Raw genomic sequence first — 20,033 nt, 5'->3', positions numbered from 1 at the left:
TGGTGTGTCCTCGTGACAGCTCAGCAGCTTCTCTGCCTGGGAAGGGAAAGGGGAAGCCTCTCTCTTCTCTCTCCTTCTCCTTTCAAAACAGCCCTGGCTGGCTGATGCTGTTGCCATGGCGCTGCGGTGTTCTGGTAATTGGCATACACACTCTAACTTACAGGCAGAGAGAGAAAAAAAACGTGAGCTGTTGTCACCTAAATTGGGGAAGGATGCAATTATCTCCCATCTGTCCTTTTTCTTTTTTCCTCCTTACCACTCTCTCGTTGTCTCGCAGTTAAAAATTGCCTTCCACAGACACCCTGATAGCATCTAATAATATTATGGTGTGCGGATAATGAACAGGCTTATGAGTTCTCCACAATGGTCGCCGCACTTGGGATGTCAGGAGACAACAGAATACTCAAAAGAGGGAGAGGATGATAATAGAGATAATGGCCATAAAAATACAGTCGCATTCACACTCTTTAAAACGTGCCCCATCCCCTCTATCCACCCTCATTGTTTTACTGTAGAGGGACGGCATAGCTGTATGGCTCCATGACATTCCTTCACATTGGCTGACTTTATAAAATAAAATGCCTTTAAGAGGGAATTACAGGGGCTGAGAAATAAAGATGATTGGATGGATATGCAGTGGTGGCAGAGCTGGAAAACAAGAGAAGAGAGGAAATGTTACATCTGGAATCCAAGTATGAATATTATATGTCAGTCACTCAAACATCCCTCCAGAACCTCATGTATATATGCCCAGCTGTAATTAGGGCTCCCCCCCTCCTCCCCATTTTCTGTCAAATCATGTGTTCTGAATAGAGCGTGTTGCTGGGGCTGGCAGACTACAGCAGGGGAAGGAGAGACGGAGGAGGGAGGGAACCAAAAAGAGACGAAGAGAGAGAAGCAGGGTAGGAGGGGGGGGAGTGAGTGCAAAGCAAGACAAATCCAGTGGAGGAACCCCCCCTCCAGTCAGATGAACATCGTTGCCTCACTCCCTCCTCCTTCTCCTCCTTCTCCTGTCTCCATCGTTGTTATTTGCCCCTCCTCCCTTCCTCGCTCCTCTATAATTCATCAGTGCACTGAGAGTCCCCAGCTCACGGCTCCAGCTGCTGCTGCTCCAGCCGAACCACCGAGCCTGTTGGATCTCCTCCTCTCCTAGCCTGGCTACAGCGCTTACTTTTTCCTACATCTATCTATCCATCTACCCTTGCATCCATCCCCAGACATGGAGACTCAGAGCTGGCCTTTTTCTGCTGCCGAGAGGGAGAGTGAGACATCATCAAGCTGCTCTCTTAGCTGCTGAGAAGTGAATAACAAGAGGAGAGAAGAAGGGATCTTTTGTCCTTTTTGGCGCTGAAATATTCCTGTTCGCCTCCCTCTTTTTATTTCCATTGGATTACAGTTCTGGCTTTGTGTAGGAACGAGAAAACGGGGTCCAAAATGCCTGAAGCCAATTACCTGCTGTCGGTGTCTTGGGGTTACATTAAGGTGTGTGGCGCTTATCTACGTAGCTTGTCGGAATAACGTTCCCATTTCGTTGTACCTCTCTGTGCTGTGCTTCTGTTACATTAAGGGCCAGTTCCATAGAAATTCAATTTTCAATTTTTTATTATTTTATTAATGGTTTTGTGGAGCTTACAGTGGCTGTCCTAACTGCACCAAAAGTTATTTCCATCATGACGAGGGTGGTCTGACAGAATGGTGTTTTGTGGCTCGGTCTCCATCTTGAGCCCTCTGCAGAGCTCTGTGTGTCTGTATATGTGTGTTAGTCTGTATGTGTGTGTGTACGCGCATGCCTGTCATAAGCAGCTGCTACTGCAGTGCTTGGGTCTCCGTGTACTGTTAAATGCATCAGTCTCGCAGAACTATTTCATCGATTTAAAACGGTTCATAATGATTGAAAACTACATGAAAATCGTCATATGTTGTTACAAAGATGAATGTAAGGAGCTGTGTGCAAATTTTCCTGTTGACATAATTGAAATTCTTGCACACTGATGCAAATGAAACAACTGAATAAGCCAAGAAATGTGATTCAGTGTAATAAAACTGTAAATTGGTTGCCCGGGGTGAATTGAGGAGTATTAAAAGGTGATGTCTTCCCCACTGGTAAAACAAATAATAATCCGCAGCCTAATTGATTTCAGGGAAAATGTGGGGGGTAATAACATGTGTCCCCCACCCGGATTTCACGCTGTTATTAAATAATATTCTAGGGCTGGTGGTATAAAACTGGATACTGCTCTATTTTCCATGTAATCTTGTGCCATAATTTCTTCCAGGTTTTCCCTCAGTGGAAACTGACGACATTTATTTTCTCTCTCCCCCTCCTCTTCCTATTTCTCTCTTGCAGTTCAAGAGAATGTTGAATCGGGAGTTGACGCACCTATCTGAGATGAGTCGGTCTGGGAATCAGGTTTCTGAATTCATCTCCAACACCTTCCTAGGTAAATGAAAGTCTTGTGTACATGCACTCAAAAACCCACTAATAAATCCACTAATTTGGTTTTAATAAACCACGCTTAATAACCACAGACTAAAATGTAATCTTAGAAATGAATTACAAAAATACAAATATACATAATATTTAGTGGCTCACACAGATCCCCACTTCTCTGTTTTGCTGCAATGGAGGTTCAACACATGATGTTGCTGTGCAAGTTGCTCTTGCAGGCTTTTCTGTGGGGGCGTACCATAAAACGCTGCGCCATAAAGCTTTGTCTAGATGTTTATGGCATTGGGATCAAAATAGCCATAAAAATTTCAGTAAGAAATGTATACATTCAAAGAGAGAAAGGTGTGTTTAAAGTGGCTGGCTTCTGTAAAAAGTGCCATTTGACTGACATGGGAGCTTGTTAGCCAGAATCAGAGTAAGTGGATTGGAACTGGATGTTGTCAGCATGGGTTGCACATTCGAGATCTGAGAATAGATGGCGATAGGTAAATATATATATGTATTTATATTTGTGTTTAGAGACATTGCTTCTTTTGTTTTTTTGTCACCCACATGCACAACATGTTTCATAACTCTGGTCCCAAACCACGTGTTTAAGTCACTGTAGCGGGACAATCAACCAATTTCTACAAATGGGTTAAAAGTTGGCTTTTGGTAAATGTGATATTTCCACAGAAGCGTGATGATATCTAGAGGACAGATGCACAAAGTTAATAGACAAGTGAATGGTTTAAAAGAAATATAGACTGACAAACAAAGAGGATACAAGAAGGCAGACAGGATGCACTTAAAGGTTGTTAAGACCATATTTATAGACCAATCGATTGGCATCCTGATCCAGATTGTTGGCTGATCACTCACCGCCGGATCATAGAGAGTGAGAGGAGGGTTGAGGGGAGATGGAGAAGAAGCAAACAAGGGAGGAGCTGACTGCAGTGAGGGAGAAAATAGAGGTACAGACCGAGGAACCCCCTTTGCTGGCAGCGAGATGAGCTCGGCAGATTTGGTGACTCATCCCGGTCTTAATGCATCTTTGTCGGCGGGGACACCTTGTTGTCCCTCCACCTCTCCCTCCCCATCTCGCTGCCCCAAGAATCCAGACAGAGATGACTATCGCTTTGATAAAGAAATCAGGATTACCCTGCTGGCGGTATAAAGAACGAACAAGTGAACATTAATGAAGAGTGGGGGGGGAGGTGGCACACAGCACAGCTGGCCTGCTTTGGCCTCAGCTGACCAGCCATACTGTTTAATCCTTCCATCTATTAAGATTAGTATAAAAAAGGATCCATTCAGGCTCAGAGAAACTAAGTTTTCCTGCCATATCCCTGGTTCTGCAGAGGTCAAGCCTAGATCCACCGCAAATCACAATCCGTTTATTCTTGTAGACTATCTGGGTTTTTAATTTTCAGCTGATTTCAGACCAGGATTTCTGATTTTCCATTAAGGATTGTTGGCCGACTGCTTGCTGGCTATTCACGTGTGCCTGACCCCCAGCACAGCTGTCCTAGCAGTATAATTCTGTCATAATTCCCTTTGATCGGCCAGCAGCAATACACTGAGGGGGAAAAATGGCCCCAAAAAGCCCCCACCCTCCCTACTGCACCTGCGTTACTCACAGAAGAGCATATGGAGGAGGATGAAGAAGAAATCGAAATGAACGTGGGAGGTGACAGAGTAGCAGGAAAGAGAAGGAAGAATAGGAGAGAAAGAACAGAGCAAAAAAACAACAGATTCTTACTTCAGCTGCTTCATTTCTTTTTGTAAATCAGTCTCTACAAAGAGAAGAAAAGAAACGACAAGATGAGAGAAAGTGTAAACAGAGGGAAGAAAAAATACACAAAAAGGACTGTCCATGTGACTGGTTGACACGTTGCAGGTCAAAATGCGACAGAGAGACATAATTTGGTGATATATGGATATTATGTTGACTGTGCTAAAAACCCCCAGAGCAGTTTATCAGTCATATCAAATCATCTGTGTGACAGAGTGCATGGCGTTTACACATTTGCTCTTACTTATACAGCAATTGATGATAGGAATGAAAAAGTAGACTTGACATGTCTCACAATCTGATCTCGTATAGGCCACACAAACACGACACAGCAGTGGTGGTAATGATGGCTTGTAATAAATTAGAGGGCAATATATTGCTCTTCCCCTTGTTTCCCACGCAGCACATGTCTGAGAGCGCTTAATTGCCCATTCTCAATTACCACTGGAGGACTGAGGAGAGAGCGAGACAGAGAAAACAGAGAAAACTGTGAGAGAGAAAGTGATTATTTGAATTACAGCTGGTAATTGAATAACCCTCCACAGGGGAAGGCTGATAGGCCAGCGATGAGCTGAGTCGAGGCTTGATAGATGAATGCGCAGCTCACATTCGTGCCGATAGCCAGTCCCTGCAGGATTTCATTCAATTCTTCTGTGATTGCAGTAAACACAAGGGCCTGGTTCTTATTACAAGAAACGTGGCATGTTTCCTGTGTTGTTGTTGTTAGATCAACTGTATTCACACTTTTTTTTTTTGAATTACATGAAGGCCTTGCAGGTGTTCTGTGTATTGTTGGACTTCTTACTCACTTTAGAACAATTGTGTTTGAATAGACTTATTACCAAACGTAAAAATCCCACTCTACACTAAGTGATTTGATAAAGCTGTGAAAGATGCGGCAGCTTATTGAATGGCAGTCTTTATGGAACGGCCTTAACTGTGTAGGAGCCCCAGCTCTCAGTCTGTCAATGGACTGACCTATGGGAGTGAAAGGAACAGGAGATGAAATGTGAGCCACCTGCTGAGAGACGGGGGGGGGCATAAGGACGGAGACGAATGAACAGTAGGAGCTCAGAGAGAGAGAACGAAAAAACTGCAGGTGGAGGACAGGGCAGCATGAATGAACAAATGAATGGAGGCACAGATGATGAATGAATAAGTGAATCAGTAAATCCCTCGGGAGCTAACCCGCTGCAGGTGTTTCTATAGTGGGTCCTCAGGCAGCCTACGCATTGAAGTCTTTTTTTTATTGAGAAGTACATACAATTATTAGACTCGTGCTGTATGAGGTCAAATAGAAATGTTACCTGCTTCTTCCTCACAATGTTGAAACTTTATTTTTTGCCCTCCCTCAGACAAACAGAATGATATGGAGATCCCGTCGCCGACATCCAAGACGCGAGAGAAGAAGAAGCAGCAGAAGCAGCAGCTGATGACGCAGATCAGTGGAGTCAAGAAGGTCTCCCATGGGCCCTCGCTCTCCACTAGCAGTATCTCGCGCTTCGGTGTCAAGACCGACAAGGAGGAGCTGTTGTCCAAGGAGCTGGAGGACCTCAACAAGTGGGGTCTGAACATCTTCACTGTTTCGGAGTACTCCCACAACCGGCCTCTCACCTGCATCATGTACGCCATCTTCCAGGTATGAAGTGTCTGGAATTGTGCATTCTTCTTCACTCACTCAAATGTTGTTTGATCACTACTAAAATGATCCACGCTTGATCCTAATTATATCACGGTGTTGTTTGTTTCTCTAGGAACGAGACCTGTTAAAGACATTTATGATCCCCATGGATACGTTCGTGGCCTACATGATGACATTGGAAGATCACTACCATTCAGATGTGGCCTACCATAACAGCCTGCATGCTGCTGACGTAGCCCAGTCCACACACATCCTGCTCTCCACTCCAGCCCTGGATGTAAGTCATTTTATAAAGTATTGATACTCTGATAATGTAACAAGACCCTGATCTGAGGTACTAAAAACTAAGTGGCGTACATCCTTCAACTCTGACTCGGGCAGCAGTGTGCATCCACAGAAATAAGGGGAAACTAAACTTGAGAAGTGAGCTCTTACATAACCCCGTGTGCCACTTTCCTGGATCGCCACACCTCGGCTTTGAAGAGCTCAACTTCCTTCCATTGAATCATCTTTTTCCCCCTTTACTCTGGGAACTTCCCTTCTTTCCTCTAACACTTGTGCCTCCATGCCTTATTTGGTAGACTTTCCCCGCATGCATTTTCTCACAGTTCTCCTCAGGTTGGAGTAGCTGACGAGGTAGAGTCAGGTCAGAACGCCCCAGTCTTCAGATCAGGATTTACTCTTTTTGGCTACTGAAGCCAGCAGATACAGTGAAGATTTACAGAAAGGCAGACAGCTTGTCATTTGGTTGAGGAAAAAAATCTGTAATAACACTTCACTGGCATTGTGGGAGCTGGATTGTTTGCTCTGTTCCTTAAAGGCAAAACGTGACAGGAACAGAAACCTAATTTCTTGAGTCAAATTAAGGTTAAATCTACTCTGGAAGGTTGCCATGTAAAACCTTGGGTCGGGTCTGTTATCTGTTCCACCATACTCTTTGGTTTGTTAGTTAATACATATCCTGTTGTCCTTTCTGGTGCTTTTTCTATCTTCTAATTAGTTTAATGTTCTTTTTTTCCTCCCTCTCTCTCTTTTTCACAGGCGGTCTTCACAGATCTTGAGATCCTAGCAGCCATCTTTGCTGCAGCTATCCATGATGTTGACCATCCTGGAGTATCAAACCAATTCCTAATCAATACCAGTAAGTCAAAACATCACTCAACACGGAACTTAGTTGGTTCATTTGTTGCCTTCTTTAAAAATATATAATTGTTGCATTAAACAACCAGATAGAAGTAGTCATGATAAAGACTAAAATACTCAAATCTCTTTTTAATGCCTCTGCAGACTCGGAGCTGGCGCTGATGTACAACGATGAGTCTGTGCTGGAGAACCATCACTTAGCTGTGGGATTCAAGCTACTACAGGAAGACAACTGTGATATCTTCCAGAACCTCACTAAGAAGCAGCGACAGTCCCTCCGCAAGATGGTCATCGACATGGTAAGCTATCCTGATTCATATTCTCCGCTCCTCTAATGTTATCTTAATTTAAATCATAACCTTTCCAAATTATCCTAATGCGGAGGATGGGGTTTTCCTCTCTATTTGATTCAGGTTTTGGCCACGGACATGTCCAAACACATGAGTCTGCTGGCTGATCTGAAGACCATGGTGGAGACCAAGAAGGTGACGAGCTCTGGAGTGCTGCTGCTGGACAATTACACCGACAGGATACAGGTAGGTTTTGGTTTTTGCAAAACAATTTCTTAACATCTTAAAAAAAGAGCAAGCAGTCACAACAAAAAAACTTAATTAATGTATTTATATTATATGGACTGTGAGTTTGTTATTGGACATACTGTAAGCCCGCCAGCTCTCATTTCCCAGCTTTTAATAGCTCTGATCAATAGCCAGTGCTGGCAGAGGTTACTCAGCCAATGGCCATTAGCTGGCCTCCTACATAGCTGACCTTTGCTCCCCACTGTCACTCCTTTTTTCAGCCCATCCATCTTCTTTTTCACCTTAAGTGCTCCCTCTGCACTTCCCCTCTAATGGTATTTCTTGGATTTCTTTTTTATTAGACTGTTGTGTAGACTGACCTCCTTTCATAACAAAGGACATTATAGAATTAGCCTCAAATGCCGGTTCTACGGGAATTTAATTTCTCCTAAATTTAAAGATTTCTTGGGGAAATAACAAAAGCTGAAAATGATGCGCCAAATAAGAAGCAAATGAGCATTTCATAAATTGCAATTCTGTATTATCTGTAGGTGCTGCGTAACATGGTACACTGTGCTGACCTGAGTAACCCCACCAAGTCCCTGGAGCTGTATCGTCAGTGGACTGATCGGATAATGGATGAGTTCTTCCACCAGGGAGACAGAGAGAGGGAGAGGGGAATGGAGATCAGTCCTATGTGTGATAAACACACAGCATCAGTGGAGAAGAGCCAGGTAGGCAATAAAGGACATAGAAAGAAATATGGGCATTATGTTTGTATCAATACGTTAAAAGAATCTCCAGTTCTTATTTGACTCCTTACTCCTTTCCAGGTGGGTTTCATCGACTACATCGTGCACCCTCTGTGGGAGACCTGGGCCGATCTGGTTCACCCTGACGCCCAGGACATTCTGGACACGCTGGAGGACAACAGGAACTGGTACCAAAGCATGATCCCCCAGAGTCCCTCCCCGCCCTTCTACGACCAGGGTACGCACGGACACAGTGGAGGGACTGGAGGGCAGGGAGGCGGGGAAAAGTTTCAATTTGAGCTCACCTTGGAGGAGGAGGACTTGGATGGAATAGAGAAAAATGGCGAAGGGGAGGAAGACGACGAGGAAGAGTTAGAAGAGGAGGAGGACAGTCTAGGAGATTCTCATTCTCCTCCCCTGGACTATTTGGACGGTCAGGAGCTCGAGGAAGGCCGCATGATGGAGCCAGCAATAGAGATCGTGACACACGAGGCGTCGCCCACAGACACATAGGGCTTCCGTCATCAGGCTCACATGGTGATTTGAAAGTTTTTGGCAAAAGAGGGGAGATCCTCTTGCAGCTGTGCTTTTTAATAAGCCCACAGAAGCAAGGGCTTAGTTAGGTCCCGCACAGGGGCGTCTTGCACTTGGGTGTTTGAAGCTAGACACGGACGGACAGTTTCGGTGAGGCGGCTTCAGAGTTCTCAGGAAATAGTTACTGCGAACATTTTAGTCTGGGTGGACAGGCGAGACTGAGGGTGGAACTTCAAGGATTTTGGCCAGTTTGGAAAATGGTTACTTTTCTTTTCTGGACTGGCATTAAATGGACATTGACACTACTGAGAGAAGTTTTGTACCTTAAGGCTTTTTTACAAATATGATATGATCTAGAAGTAGCATAGAGTAAGATCTACTGACGGGGACACATTTGTATAGCAAGAGAAAGTGTTTACTTTTTTCCTGTACCATTTGTCAAAGGACTTTCGTGTGCCTTTTTTACTATTGTCTTTATAATAGTTTTTTTTATTTATTGAACACTCTAGTATATCTGTGAAATGTTTTTTTTTTTTATCTGAAGGAGCAAAATCTTTTTTGTATGTTAAAAAGAGAACAGTCTTCCATGTATTGGGCAATAGAGAAATCCAAACAAACGTCGACAAACAACTCTTGGACAAACTCATCTGAATAGAGAAACATAAACACACACATTATACGCACATTTTGTCACATTTGTTATTCAACCCGAGCACAATGTTTTATATGTGGATTTTAAACGCTTATGTTCACTCATGGTTCATGTTACATGTTGCTTTCTATTTCAGATGTCGGTCAATGATTGTCACACTGAAATACATCATCTATTTTCATACTCCATCCCTTCATACATCACCTTTTCTCTTTTCCATTGGAATGGTCTGCAGACCATTTGGGGCTTCCTACCTTTTCACACCAAAACTTGACTTTTAATGCAAAATGCTCAACCACAGAAATGGAACTGTGTGGTCAGATATTCACTCTAGAATTTCAGTGTAAACTCATTGGGACATTTGATTTGTACAATAAGTTATTCAAGTTCAAACCCTGATAACCTACCATGTAAGACCAGATAAAATCAGCAGAAATATAAGCAAAAAGCTCATGACACCAAGCTGCTACCTAGATCCATGATAAAGTCAGAAATGAAGTCTGCCAAGGACAAAATGCACACTAGTGGTGAGTCTATTTTTAGCCCATAGGTATGCTGCAGTCTTAATAATCCTGTTATATGGAACAGGTCCCGACCCCGGACCCGTCTGATGTAATGCCCCCCCCCCCTGCCCCTCTGCAATCAGGCCAGATGATTAAAGGTCCTCTTACAGCTGCCTGTCTGAAAGGCGCTCTCAGACCCTCATCAGCACCACTATTCACATGGTTTACAAACCCTTCTGGGCTCCACGGACCCACCCCAAAACAATCAGGTCGGCTATTTCGTCCTCACCATAAAAAAATCCCTCAAGTGCTGCCTCAGCTCATTGACGTCATTTGAATTCTTCCCCCTCCCCCTAGACTGTATTGGGTTTCGAGGACAGTCGGGTTATTGGGGTCTGGTGGAATTGCTGGATTCATCATGGCAGACTGTATGCTTTGGAAAAAAAGAGGAATAATTAGGTGCACTAGTTTTAAAACAAAACCAAAAAAAAAACTATTATTGTTTCTGAAGATAGTTGGGAAATGGTGTGCAGACCTCACATTTCCACAACAATTTTTTGTGGATGTTTTAGTTGCATCTATAATCACACCTCTCCATTTTCATATTGGTTTACTGATATACTCAAAGGTACTTCATCTAATTTCACTCCAGCATGCTTAAGTGGCAATCGTTTGTGTGCAGTATGTATGTATGGAAGGTTTTGTATTTGTGTGTGCGTTTGGATGTGTTGACTTTGTCATCAGGCCTTACCCCCATCACTCCACGCCTTTGTCTCTACTGTTTGTTGCTAGGAGCTCAAGTTGGTCCTTTTTGCTGTTTATAACAGTGTGTATTTATTCTATACTTTAAGCTTGTAAATAAGAAATACTGGTTCTGTGTAAAATATATTTTAATTTATATGCACTTGCATTACCTGGAAGTGGTGGTGTCTAATGTGTAGAAGACTCTGGATTAGAGTCTTTTTATATATGTATTATATATTGTTTTTATATATATATATATAAATATATATATAAATATATCTAAGTATATACCCGCACAATGTTTTGAGTGCCCAGGAGAGCAGCAGCTAAAGAGACATGTTGTTGTTGTCACATTAGAACCTTGTAACTCCAAAATAGCCTTTTTTGAAATTTTCACAAGAAAATGAAAAACATTACATTCAGCTTATTATGCATGCATATTAAACCAAAAATGTTCTCTCTTTGGCATCACTTTGAAATCTTAATTAATATCACAATATTTTTTTTGCATTTCTGAAAATGTAAGTTTCTCTCAATTCAATTTCATCTTACATTTCTGAGATAATAGCCAGAATTTGAAATGAGGACATGGAATGTCCTCATTTTGTTTCTTGGATCTTTTTTCTTATGGAAGACTATTTTGGTCCAACTGAGTTTTTGAAGCTACAAGATTTCCATCTGACAGCAGCAATTTGGTAACCCAGAGGCAACATAGAGGACATGTTAAACTGCATAGGCTTGGATATAGGATACGTGCAAGCTAGCTAAGTAACACAGAAGCTTATCAATGCTTGGTATCAAAGTACACAAATAGCTTTTTTTCTCTCAGAGGCTTGTCACAACTTAAGCTTCTCCATCCAGCATTTGAATGCAGATTGCTGATATATGAGGCCAGATAGATACAGGTTCGACGGACAAACACAAAGCACTCCTTTTACACTTAACGCACTTCATGTAAAAGTAGATAACACAGGGACGGTATTGGTAGCATGCTACAATACGCCCGGCACTGACATGAATCGTTCTGAAGTTAACAACAAAACATGATCGTATGTAACTGATTGTGCTAATGTGTGAAGTCTTTCTGACCAAACTTGTTAGCAGTTTTGAAATTCAAATTTGTCAGTATTAACATTGTTTATCTATGTTCAAGCTTTTTTTGGTCCTAGTTGTGTCCAAATGGTTAGCCAGATTTAGCACTATCTGCATGAGAGGTGTTTTTTTTTTATTGTCAATAATATGTTCAAGTCTGCCAATTGGTAGGTTATTAAATGTTTCACACGATGTATGGTATTATATTGTATATTGTGTTCCAAAATAAATCTGAAATACTTTTTCTATTAAGTGATTAAAAGCAAAGCATGAATATATTGCTTCTGTTTCTGCTTTATTTTTCTCCCTCATAGCACACTGTAAATTATTGCAGTCAATTTACAGCAGGATTTCAACAGTAATAACCTATTATTTTTAAATAGATACTGTCAACACAAAACACAAAACAAATGTTAAATTGCACTCATTGACAGGGTTTTAACAGAACAACTAAACAGTATAATGCAGTATATTCTGGGAAGACAACCTATTATTCAGACAACACAAGGAACTTATTTTAATAACTGCATGACATGTGGACACATTCATTTTGCCAGTAAATTATTGAAGCATAATAATGTCTTGACACTGTAAACTTTTTACACTCTATGGATGTCACTTCACCAGTTGAAGTCCCATTAAGACGTCTGTGAAAGCTGGTTATGGTTAATTTAAGGCACGGTTATTTTCTAGCTATTATCTGAAAAAAGATATATTGATTATAGAGCGCAACTGGAAGACTGCTCTCTGCAACTATAGCCAAACAAGATGCACAAATTCTCAAATCACATTAATATTCTGTAATAATAAAAACGTCACCTCTCTGCATTTTTCTGTGCTACCATTGGTATTTTTTTCACCTTTTATCTATTGAGGATGAAGTTTCACTGAGGGCAACGCTCTCTTTTTTAGGAGCGTGGACACCCTGATCACATACACATTGACATCTGGAAGCTTTCCAGTACAACCACAGTCACATCTGCTGGCTACTGAGCAACTCCGGCTCCTCCAGGTTAAGAGCCTTGCTCAAGGGCACCTCAGTGATGGTAATCAGGGAGGGTACAGATGGACAGAATTCAAATTAGATATAAAAAAAATAAAAAAAGGTTTCTCAACCAGTAATATATGTGGCAAAATAATTTTATTCATGAAGCTAATTTATTTTTCAACACTTTAAACAAATATGAACTGAAAAACCCATTGAGTTTCAGGTGAAACGTCAGAAAGCGGTAATCAGTGCTGGATAGTCATGCCTTGAGGTTCACGTCATATGCCAGGGGATCCAGCGCACCTTCTTTTGTGGCTTGCTGCAGTATTTTCAACACCTTTAATCTCCAATACCAAGAAGAGGAGGCATTCACACTCAAATTCATCCAAATTAGATAATTTCAGTAAAACTTGTATTTTTCTTATCTTTTCGATGACATGCTATTCTACATGACTTTTGCACAGTGTCTGACCAAACACTATTATCTTTCAGGTACACCAAGGATCGGATTAGCTCATGACTTGGGCTATTATGTACACACGCACATATGGCAATATATTGTATGTTGGGTTAAAAAAATAAATCTAAAAGTACCTTTTTTATAAAGAAAGGCATGAATGTATTTCTTCGGTTTCTGTGTTTTTTTCTCACTCACAGCCTAGTTTTCTTTTCTCTGGGGATGAAAAATGTATTTCTTCTTCTGGTGGGTTCCCACATGTTTCATAAGGCTGTGTCCCAATACGAAACTGTAGACTGAGCACCTGTTTTCTGTGTTGAAAAAAGATTAAAAGTAGGCTAAAATCCCTGGTAGAGGTCTGTGCTGCTGCTGACGTCCAACCTGATCAAAGAGCTGTTAACTAATTTACAGACCAAACAACACTGCAAACATATGCAAAGTAACAACTAAGATATTTGGCTGCAACATAACACCATTTAAAGTTTCTACATCAGTTACATCAAACAAACAAGAGGCTGACTTAGTGGAATCCTAATTGACATGAATACTTAAGGAATACTAACAGAGTCTGAGATTATGCTTCTGTTTTTAGTCAAGTCAAGTTGAAGTTCCCAGGGTTGGTTGACCACAATATGAATTTAGAAAAAGATAAAGACACCAAATGTCAGTGGACCCTGACCCATCCTGTGAGACAAAATAAAACCCATCAACCTCAAACCTCAGGACGTTGCTGGAAACTAAAGTAGAATTAATTGATATTAGTACATCTGAGCTGTAGGCTACTCTATTCTTTTTGATGTCACTGCATTTCCTGCATCATCACAGAGGTCGCAGCTCCAATGTGCTGAGATGGGAACACAGTTTGACACAGACTCACCACCACTGCCCACACTCTGATGAGACAAACTGCCTTCATACACTCAAAAAACGCAAATAAACATAGCGCTCATTTTTGCATGTGTTGAAGGTACTCACACACACACACACACACACACACACACACACTACACACTACTGAATTACAAGCAAATCAAGCGAGACAGACCAGAAATGTTTTGAAAAAAATACAAGATACAAACTTTAAAATTGATGACCTCTACCAAGGAGTTCATGCTTTCAGTCGCTGCATATTTGTGAGTTACTTGCACAATATCTCAAAACCTACTCTACTCCTATTATATTTCTACAGGCACAAGATGTGACCATCAGCTAAGTAGAAACTAATTAAATGTGGTGCAGATCAATTCTTGCGAAATGTTATGGCAATGCACCTTCCAGTGGTGCAACAGCAGCACACATTTAAATAACTAAACATAACTCAGTGGTCATGAGTCTGACTCAACTGAAATGGTAAGCAAAATAATTAATACAAGGCTTTAATATTCCTTTTTGATTTAGGTATCCTCCAAACCGTAAACATTTGCCAATTAGCCTGATTATGAATCTCCAGGTGTATTTTGACGCTATTCCAGATCCAGAGTAAAAATGTAAATAATAAATTTAGGAGAGCATCCCCAGTAAATGTATGAACTTTGTGAATGCTTTCTGGTTTCAACCTCAACTGACTCCTGTTCTTTTACAGTACCTCCTAGTGATTCCTCAGGAAGGATGCAGATGCTGATAGTTGTTTTATTGCTCCAACATTAAGTTGGTTTATTATGCTTATTAGTCCAGCATGAGAAGGCAAAAAGGCTGGATGAAGCAATATTTCCAGGAATATTCTGTTAGCCCGTCATTTTCCACAAATAACTGGTTTCACTGGAGGGTTTATAGGCTCTAATAGTCTTTGGGGAAAATCCCATGGAACACAACATTTATTGCTAATGCTAATGCCAGTAATTGCCTATTTACCGTCTTTACCGCAGCAACTTCCGTCTTTAAAAACATAATGAGGCTAGTTTTGCAAAGTGATCGCAGGTGTTACAGTCTAATAAAATTTCTGTTGGCTTTTTAGCGAAAGAGTTTAGAGACGCAGTTTAAAAACTGGATATGAGTATTTAGGTAATAACAAATGAGTATATTAGAATATCCCAAACATAATTAATGTTGGCTTCCTTCTCCAAACTCCTTAGTGGCTATTTGTAAACTGCTGTCTGGAAAGGAATCATTCAAACGTCATTTAAAAAAATCTTAACGACATAGTAAGAGGCTTGTGTCATTTCAATCCATGACCCTTCATATCTGATTTCATTTTGACACACGATAAGAGCTCTGAGGCTGTCTAACCCTTGTATCCACCTTGATGTAAAAGAGCCTCATGAGTGAAGAGTCTATCATCTTATTCCCCCTCTTTGTGGTCCTCTCATTTAATATTCTCATCTTTTAGGTTGTATCTTTATTTACAGGCCTCCTCTACTCAAATATTTTCCAAACTCCTCTTATTCCCTACATCTCTATGTCCTACTCACATCCCACTGTCTCATCTCATCTTGCCTCTGACATTATCTAGTAAAAGCAAAAGATTTGATTCGATGAAACTACTTGCGAGCATATGACGAAGGAAAGATAGATGGAAGAAAGAGACAGAGAGAGACTATGGGACAGGTGGCCTCACTTGTCACTCCGTTACAGAGGCATGGAGGTCCACGGGGATGTCTAAGTTATCTAATGACACTAAAAAAAGAGCAAAGCATTTCCCACTAGTCGAGGAAAATGACACCACTTAACTCCTCCCCTGTGTGGCACAAAGTAGATGAGGGATATTTTCAGTCAAGGAAAGGAAATGGTTAGCTTGGGAGAAAATAGGGAATTGGCTTAAGGTTGAACAATTCCTCATTGTATCTTTCACAATGGGGAATGAATGAGAGAGATGGGCAAGAAAGGTGTGGGTGTGTGCCCTTCATGAATCTCTCATCTTAACATATTAATTTATTTTGAAAAATAAGCCAACAAATATGCCAGTGTGGAGAGCATTTGACCTCTTTCCAATACAAACTCCCTCTTAAATATTTTCCAGGTTAATGATCAACCATAGCTGTAAGATACAGCCACTCCTTTCTTGCAAATTCTTGAAATAAGAGTCTTTTCTCTCCACACTGGAGAAAATGTATTTTACACTAATTACACTGTTATTTATAAGAGTGTGGTTCTTTTTACCAAGTCTTAAAAACACAGGTAAACGTTTTGTGCAGTCAGATTTGAACCATGGTGTAACAATTAGGGCACATTTAAAGTTTGATAATTTGACAAGAGGACAGAGAGACGCATGGAGGAGATAGAGTGCAGCTGATATAACTCCTTTAAGCTGAATAGACCAAAGCCTCATTGAGATGTCAGTTAATTCAGATTTAAGGTTTCTGAGCCCACACATTGTTATTTGACAATGGTGCAGTGACAAATGCGGATTTCTTAGAGTCTTTATTCTGTGAAGCTACGAAGAACTGTGAATTTTCCTATCTCAAGACAAAGCAAGATGCTTTGCATGTGAACTGTTTTCTACTACTTTAAAAGCTTCAAGCGCTTAATTGTGCCGGGGGATGCTACAAAGCAAATTTTCTCCTCCCAATATTTAGTGGTAAACCAACTCCAAAAGCAAAAACACACTGGATGGTCACTGAGCTATGTCAACTGTGGACACGAACTGTGTGAGCAGCTCGCAATAAATAAAAAAAATCTGATGAAAATTTGGGTGTCAATATGAATGTCATTATATAAGGGTATGTGCATCAATTAAACTGGGTTTCATTCTTCTCATGTTAATAGCATTTTAAAGCTATCTGTAGAATGACGGCCCACGGTGATATGAAAACCTGCCAATAAAAACAACATGTAAGATGTAAGATAATGCATACTGCACTTGTATGGGGCATGTAAGTATGGGGCTACATTAACATTGAACTTTTCCTTTCTTTGATGTCAAGTCATTAGGCATGTAAACTAAGAAAAAGTCCTGCATCAACCTGCATTAACAACAAGGGGACCCACTGCTGTCTGTGTGCAGGAATTCACACCTTGCACTGATTTTATAGCTTGACATAGAGTGGCTAAATTAAGGAATCTGATCGAAGTGAGAGATCACACAATAGCCTACATTCAATCTTCAGTATCCATTTTTTTCTGTGTAAGCTTAATGTAACATCCTTCATTTCTTATGGCCACAAAGGGTTACTTATCCTCTCTTTTAAGGCAAATTATGTGGCTCCAGCTTTTGCGTCATTGTGGTTTTATAGCCGACTGTAGGGCCAACTGGGTTAAATAGTGACGCTGCTCCTCCCAGAGGTAAAAATGACATGCTTGGCAATGATTTTGATTTGCATTAAGAGTTATCGGGCTGACGGGACTGCCAGATGATTTTGTTAAGAAAAATATTACTATTACTCGTATTTTTCAAAATGAGACCACTTTTGATAATGAGGAACAAATATAACTGTTGTTACAGTGGTTTCCAGGTTAAAGGCAACATGACGTCTCTCTTGGGTCCCTCGAGGCTACAGCAAGTAAATCAGTCTTATGATGGATACATGTGGCTAATTATATCCCCTGAGCTAATTAAAGGAGAGATGATGTAGTGGCTGAGGGTGCAGAGAAACACCACTGACAGCCTGTTTAAAGAACCACTTCTATATGTAACCAGAGCACTGGTAATGTCTGCAGAGACAGTCAGTGGTGCTCACAAACATGCCGCAGTACATCCAAGATTACACTGGATAAATAGGGGCCTAATTTTACCCAGTCTGGAGCAGGGGGGTGGTGGAGGTTGGGGTTGAGAGCTCCACAACCAACACCTTGTTACTGAGAGAAACATGTTCTCCCTTCCTGGAAAAGGTTCTTGTGGTCATCATGATCCTAGGAAACAGTTACAGTTTGCACACAACAACATAGTGTCGAGACAGGGTCATCAGTTTACTAAACGTCTCACTGCAGCACAGGTATTATAAAGTCCAGTTTAGCTTAAATCAATCAGTCAAAGGTTTATACACCTCTGGGAACAGCCAGAGCAAATATGAACGATTGAAAACATTGATGATCGGATTTGCTCATTGCTGAATGTTAAGACACAGGCCACAAACATACGCCACAAACCCAACGAGGACATTCACACACACAAACTACTAAGTATGTTAAGAGACATTCCAGCACCGCAAGTGACATCAACAGCCCTTTATGCTTCCACAGATTCATGACCTAAATAAAAAGCACTGACTGTGACCAACTTCAATCCAGTGGAAGAAGTTAAAAGCAGTGTGACCTGCCTGCCCTGGACAAGTCCATTGAAAATAACTATTAAAACTCTTTCTCTGAATCAGTGACATGAACAAACATAAACCACAGTGATTAATCGTCTCAATTGCTCACTCCGTAGAAACAAGTAGAGGAAAAAAACAACCTTACTGACAGCTAGAGTGAGGAATGTGTTATTTTCCGTAGCGTGACCAATTTAACAGTCGTTTCTGTTTCCCTTTTCTCTGCTTCTTCCACAGCTGTGTCACTAAGCCCTGTGGTACTATTACTCTAAACTTTATAAATCATTTGTTGCTCTCACGAACTCTTCCCAAACCAGAGGTCTGCGGCACATGGGAACAATTCTTTGACTTGCGTGCTAGCTTGTGTGATGACACACACGTGCGTGTCCTTCACTTGTTCTCCTGCACTATAATGCCGTTCCAGTAATCTCCTGTAATTCAGAGCATTTATATTAAATGATACACACACTCAGGTCAGCTACAGGGCTTGAACCTGGATCATCTTGTTACAGACATTTAGAACACATCTAAAATAATATTTTTGACGTTTTTTAAATGTATTACAACCAATATAGAAGGCTGGTGTTGCCAGCGACACTCTCTATCAAATGGACTTTAACACTTTTACGGGAAAAGTAAATGAGGAAAAATATCAGGAAGTGCAACAGAGTCCAGGACAGAAAAGCATGCAATAGGTGTCACTTGCAGGCCACACAGAACAACAAATACAATAGAATTTCAACAATAAACTCCAAAGTATCAGTGCTACAAGCACCAGGTCAACAGAATAACTGCTGAATTTCAATATGCAACCTAGACCTACAAATTACAAACAGGACTTCACAAAATGTAACCATTTAGTTGCTATGCAGACACGTTTTATAAAGATTTTATAAAGTTGCAAGCAGAGTGTTAAAAGTGTGTTGAGTGTAGAATAAGGAAATATTAATGTAGAAACATTAATTGTTGTGGGTATGTCTTACAGTGTTTCATTGCTCAACTTATTTATGATGTCATGAGAATAAAAATGTCCCTGGTATATTTTTGTGTTTTGTGTTCCATGCTAATATTTTCAGATAGTGTGTCTGTAGATCTATGTTATTGTCATACATGCTATAACAATATGAGAGTGAAATAAACTCAAGACAACAAAATGCATTTAGGTCTATGTTTGGCTGCCTATGACTTCTTGCACCCCAAACGTGTGCTATATCTTCTTTTCTCACATTATGTATTATTTCTGCCCCCCTTCCTTTGCCACAATTATCTAACTCAGCTCTGATTTGTTCCGACAGGTTGGACTGACGATGTGCAGTGGCCTGGTCTGGCCTCACCGATGAGAGGAGAAGAGCAAATGTTAAACAAACTAACCTGGGTAAAAGTTGTGACTCAAGTCAAGACATCATGGACATGATGGATCAATCCTCACTGCGGGGCACAGCATGAAGTGGTGAGTTTCATGTATCATTATAGTTCTGAGTTAAAGAAAAGAGGAACTCAAACTCAAAATTTAAGTAAAAGTATATCTCAATATGGACCACACTGCTTGATTGACAAGAGGTAAGTGAAAGATGAAGCAGGAAGAAACAGCAATAACTGTAT

General features: G+C 40.9%; 1 protein-coding gene across 5 annotated transcripts in view; it reads left to right on the top strand.

Annotated features, from left to right (window-relative positions):
* pde4ba (phosphodiesterase 4B, cAMP-specific a) overlaps nucleotides 1-12,082 on the top strand; it is a 145,557-nt gene extending 133,475 nt beyond the window's left edge. For 4 of the 5 annotated variants that reach the window (XM_031859534.1, XM_031859535.1, XM_031859537.1 and 1 more), the window contains 8 exons: nucleotides 2,348-2,441; nucleotides 5,579-5,862; nucleotides 5,978-6,142; nucleotides 6,907-7,006; nucleotides 7,153-7,307; nucleotides 7,422-7,544; nucleotides 8,078-8,260; nucleotides 8,360-12,082. In XM_031859534.1, the coding sequence (XP_031715394.1) occupies nucleotides 2,348-2,441; nucleotides 5,579-5,862; nucleotides 5,978-6,142; nucleotides 6,907-7,006; nucleotides 7,153-7,307; nucleotides 7,422-7,544; nucleotides 8,078-8,260; nucleotides 8,360-8,791 (1,536 nt within the window). In that variant the 3' untranslated portion in view covers nucleotides 8,792-12,082. Of the gene's footprint in view, nucleotides 1-38; nucleotides 1,483-2,347; nucleotides 2,442-5,578; nucleotides 5,863-5,977; nucleotides 6,143-6,906; nucleotides 7,007-7,152; nucleotides 7,308-7,421; nucleotides 7,545-8,077; nucleotides 8,261-8,359 lie in introns of those variants that run through there. The other variant, XM_031859539.1, reaches the window with a different exon arrangement.
* The last annotated feature ends 7,951 nt before the right edge of the window (nucleotides 12,083-20,033 follow it).

This window comes from Anarrhichthys ocellatus, unplaced genomic scaffold (assembly GCF_004355925.1).
Source record: "Anarrhichthys ocellatus isolate YVR2014 unplaced genomic scaffold, GSC_Weel_1.0 scaffold22, whole genome shotgun sequence".
NCBI classification, from domain to species: Eukaryota; Metazoa; Chordata; class Actinopteri; order Perciformes; family Anarhichadidae; genus Anarrhichthys; species Anarrhichthys ocellatus.
This window is presented reverse-complemented; position numbering and strand designations above follow the sequence as displayed.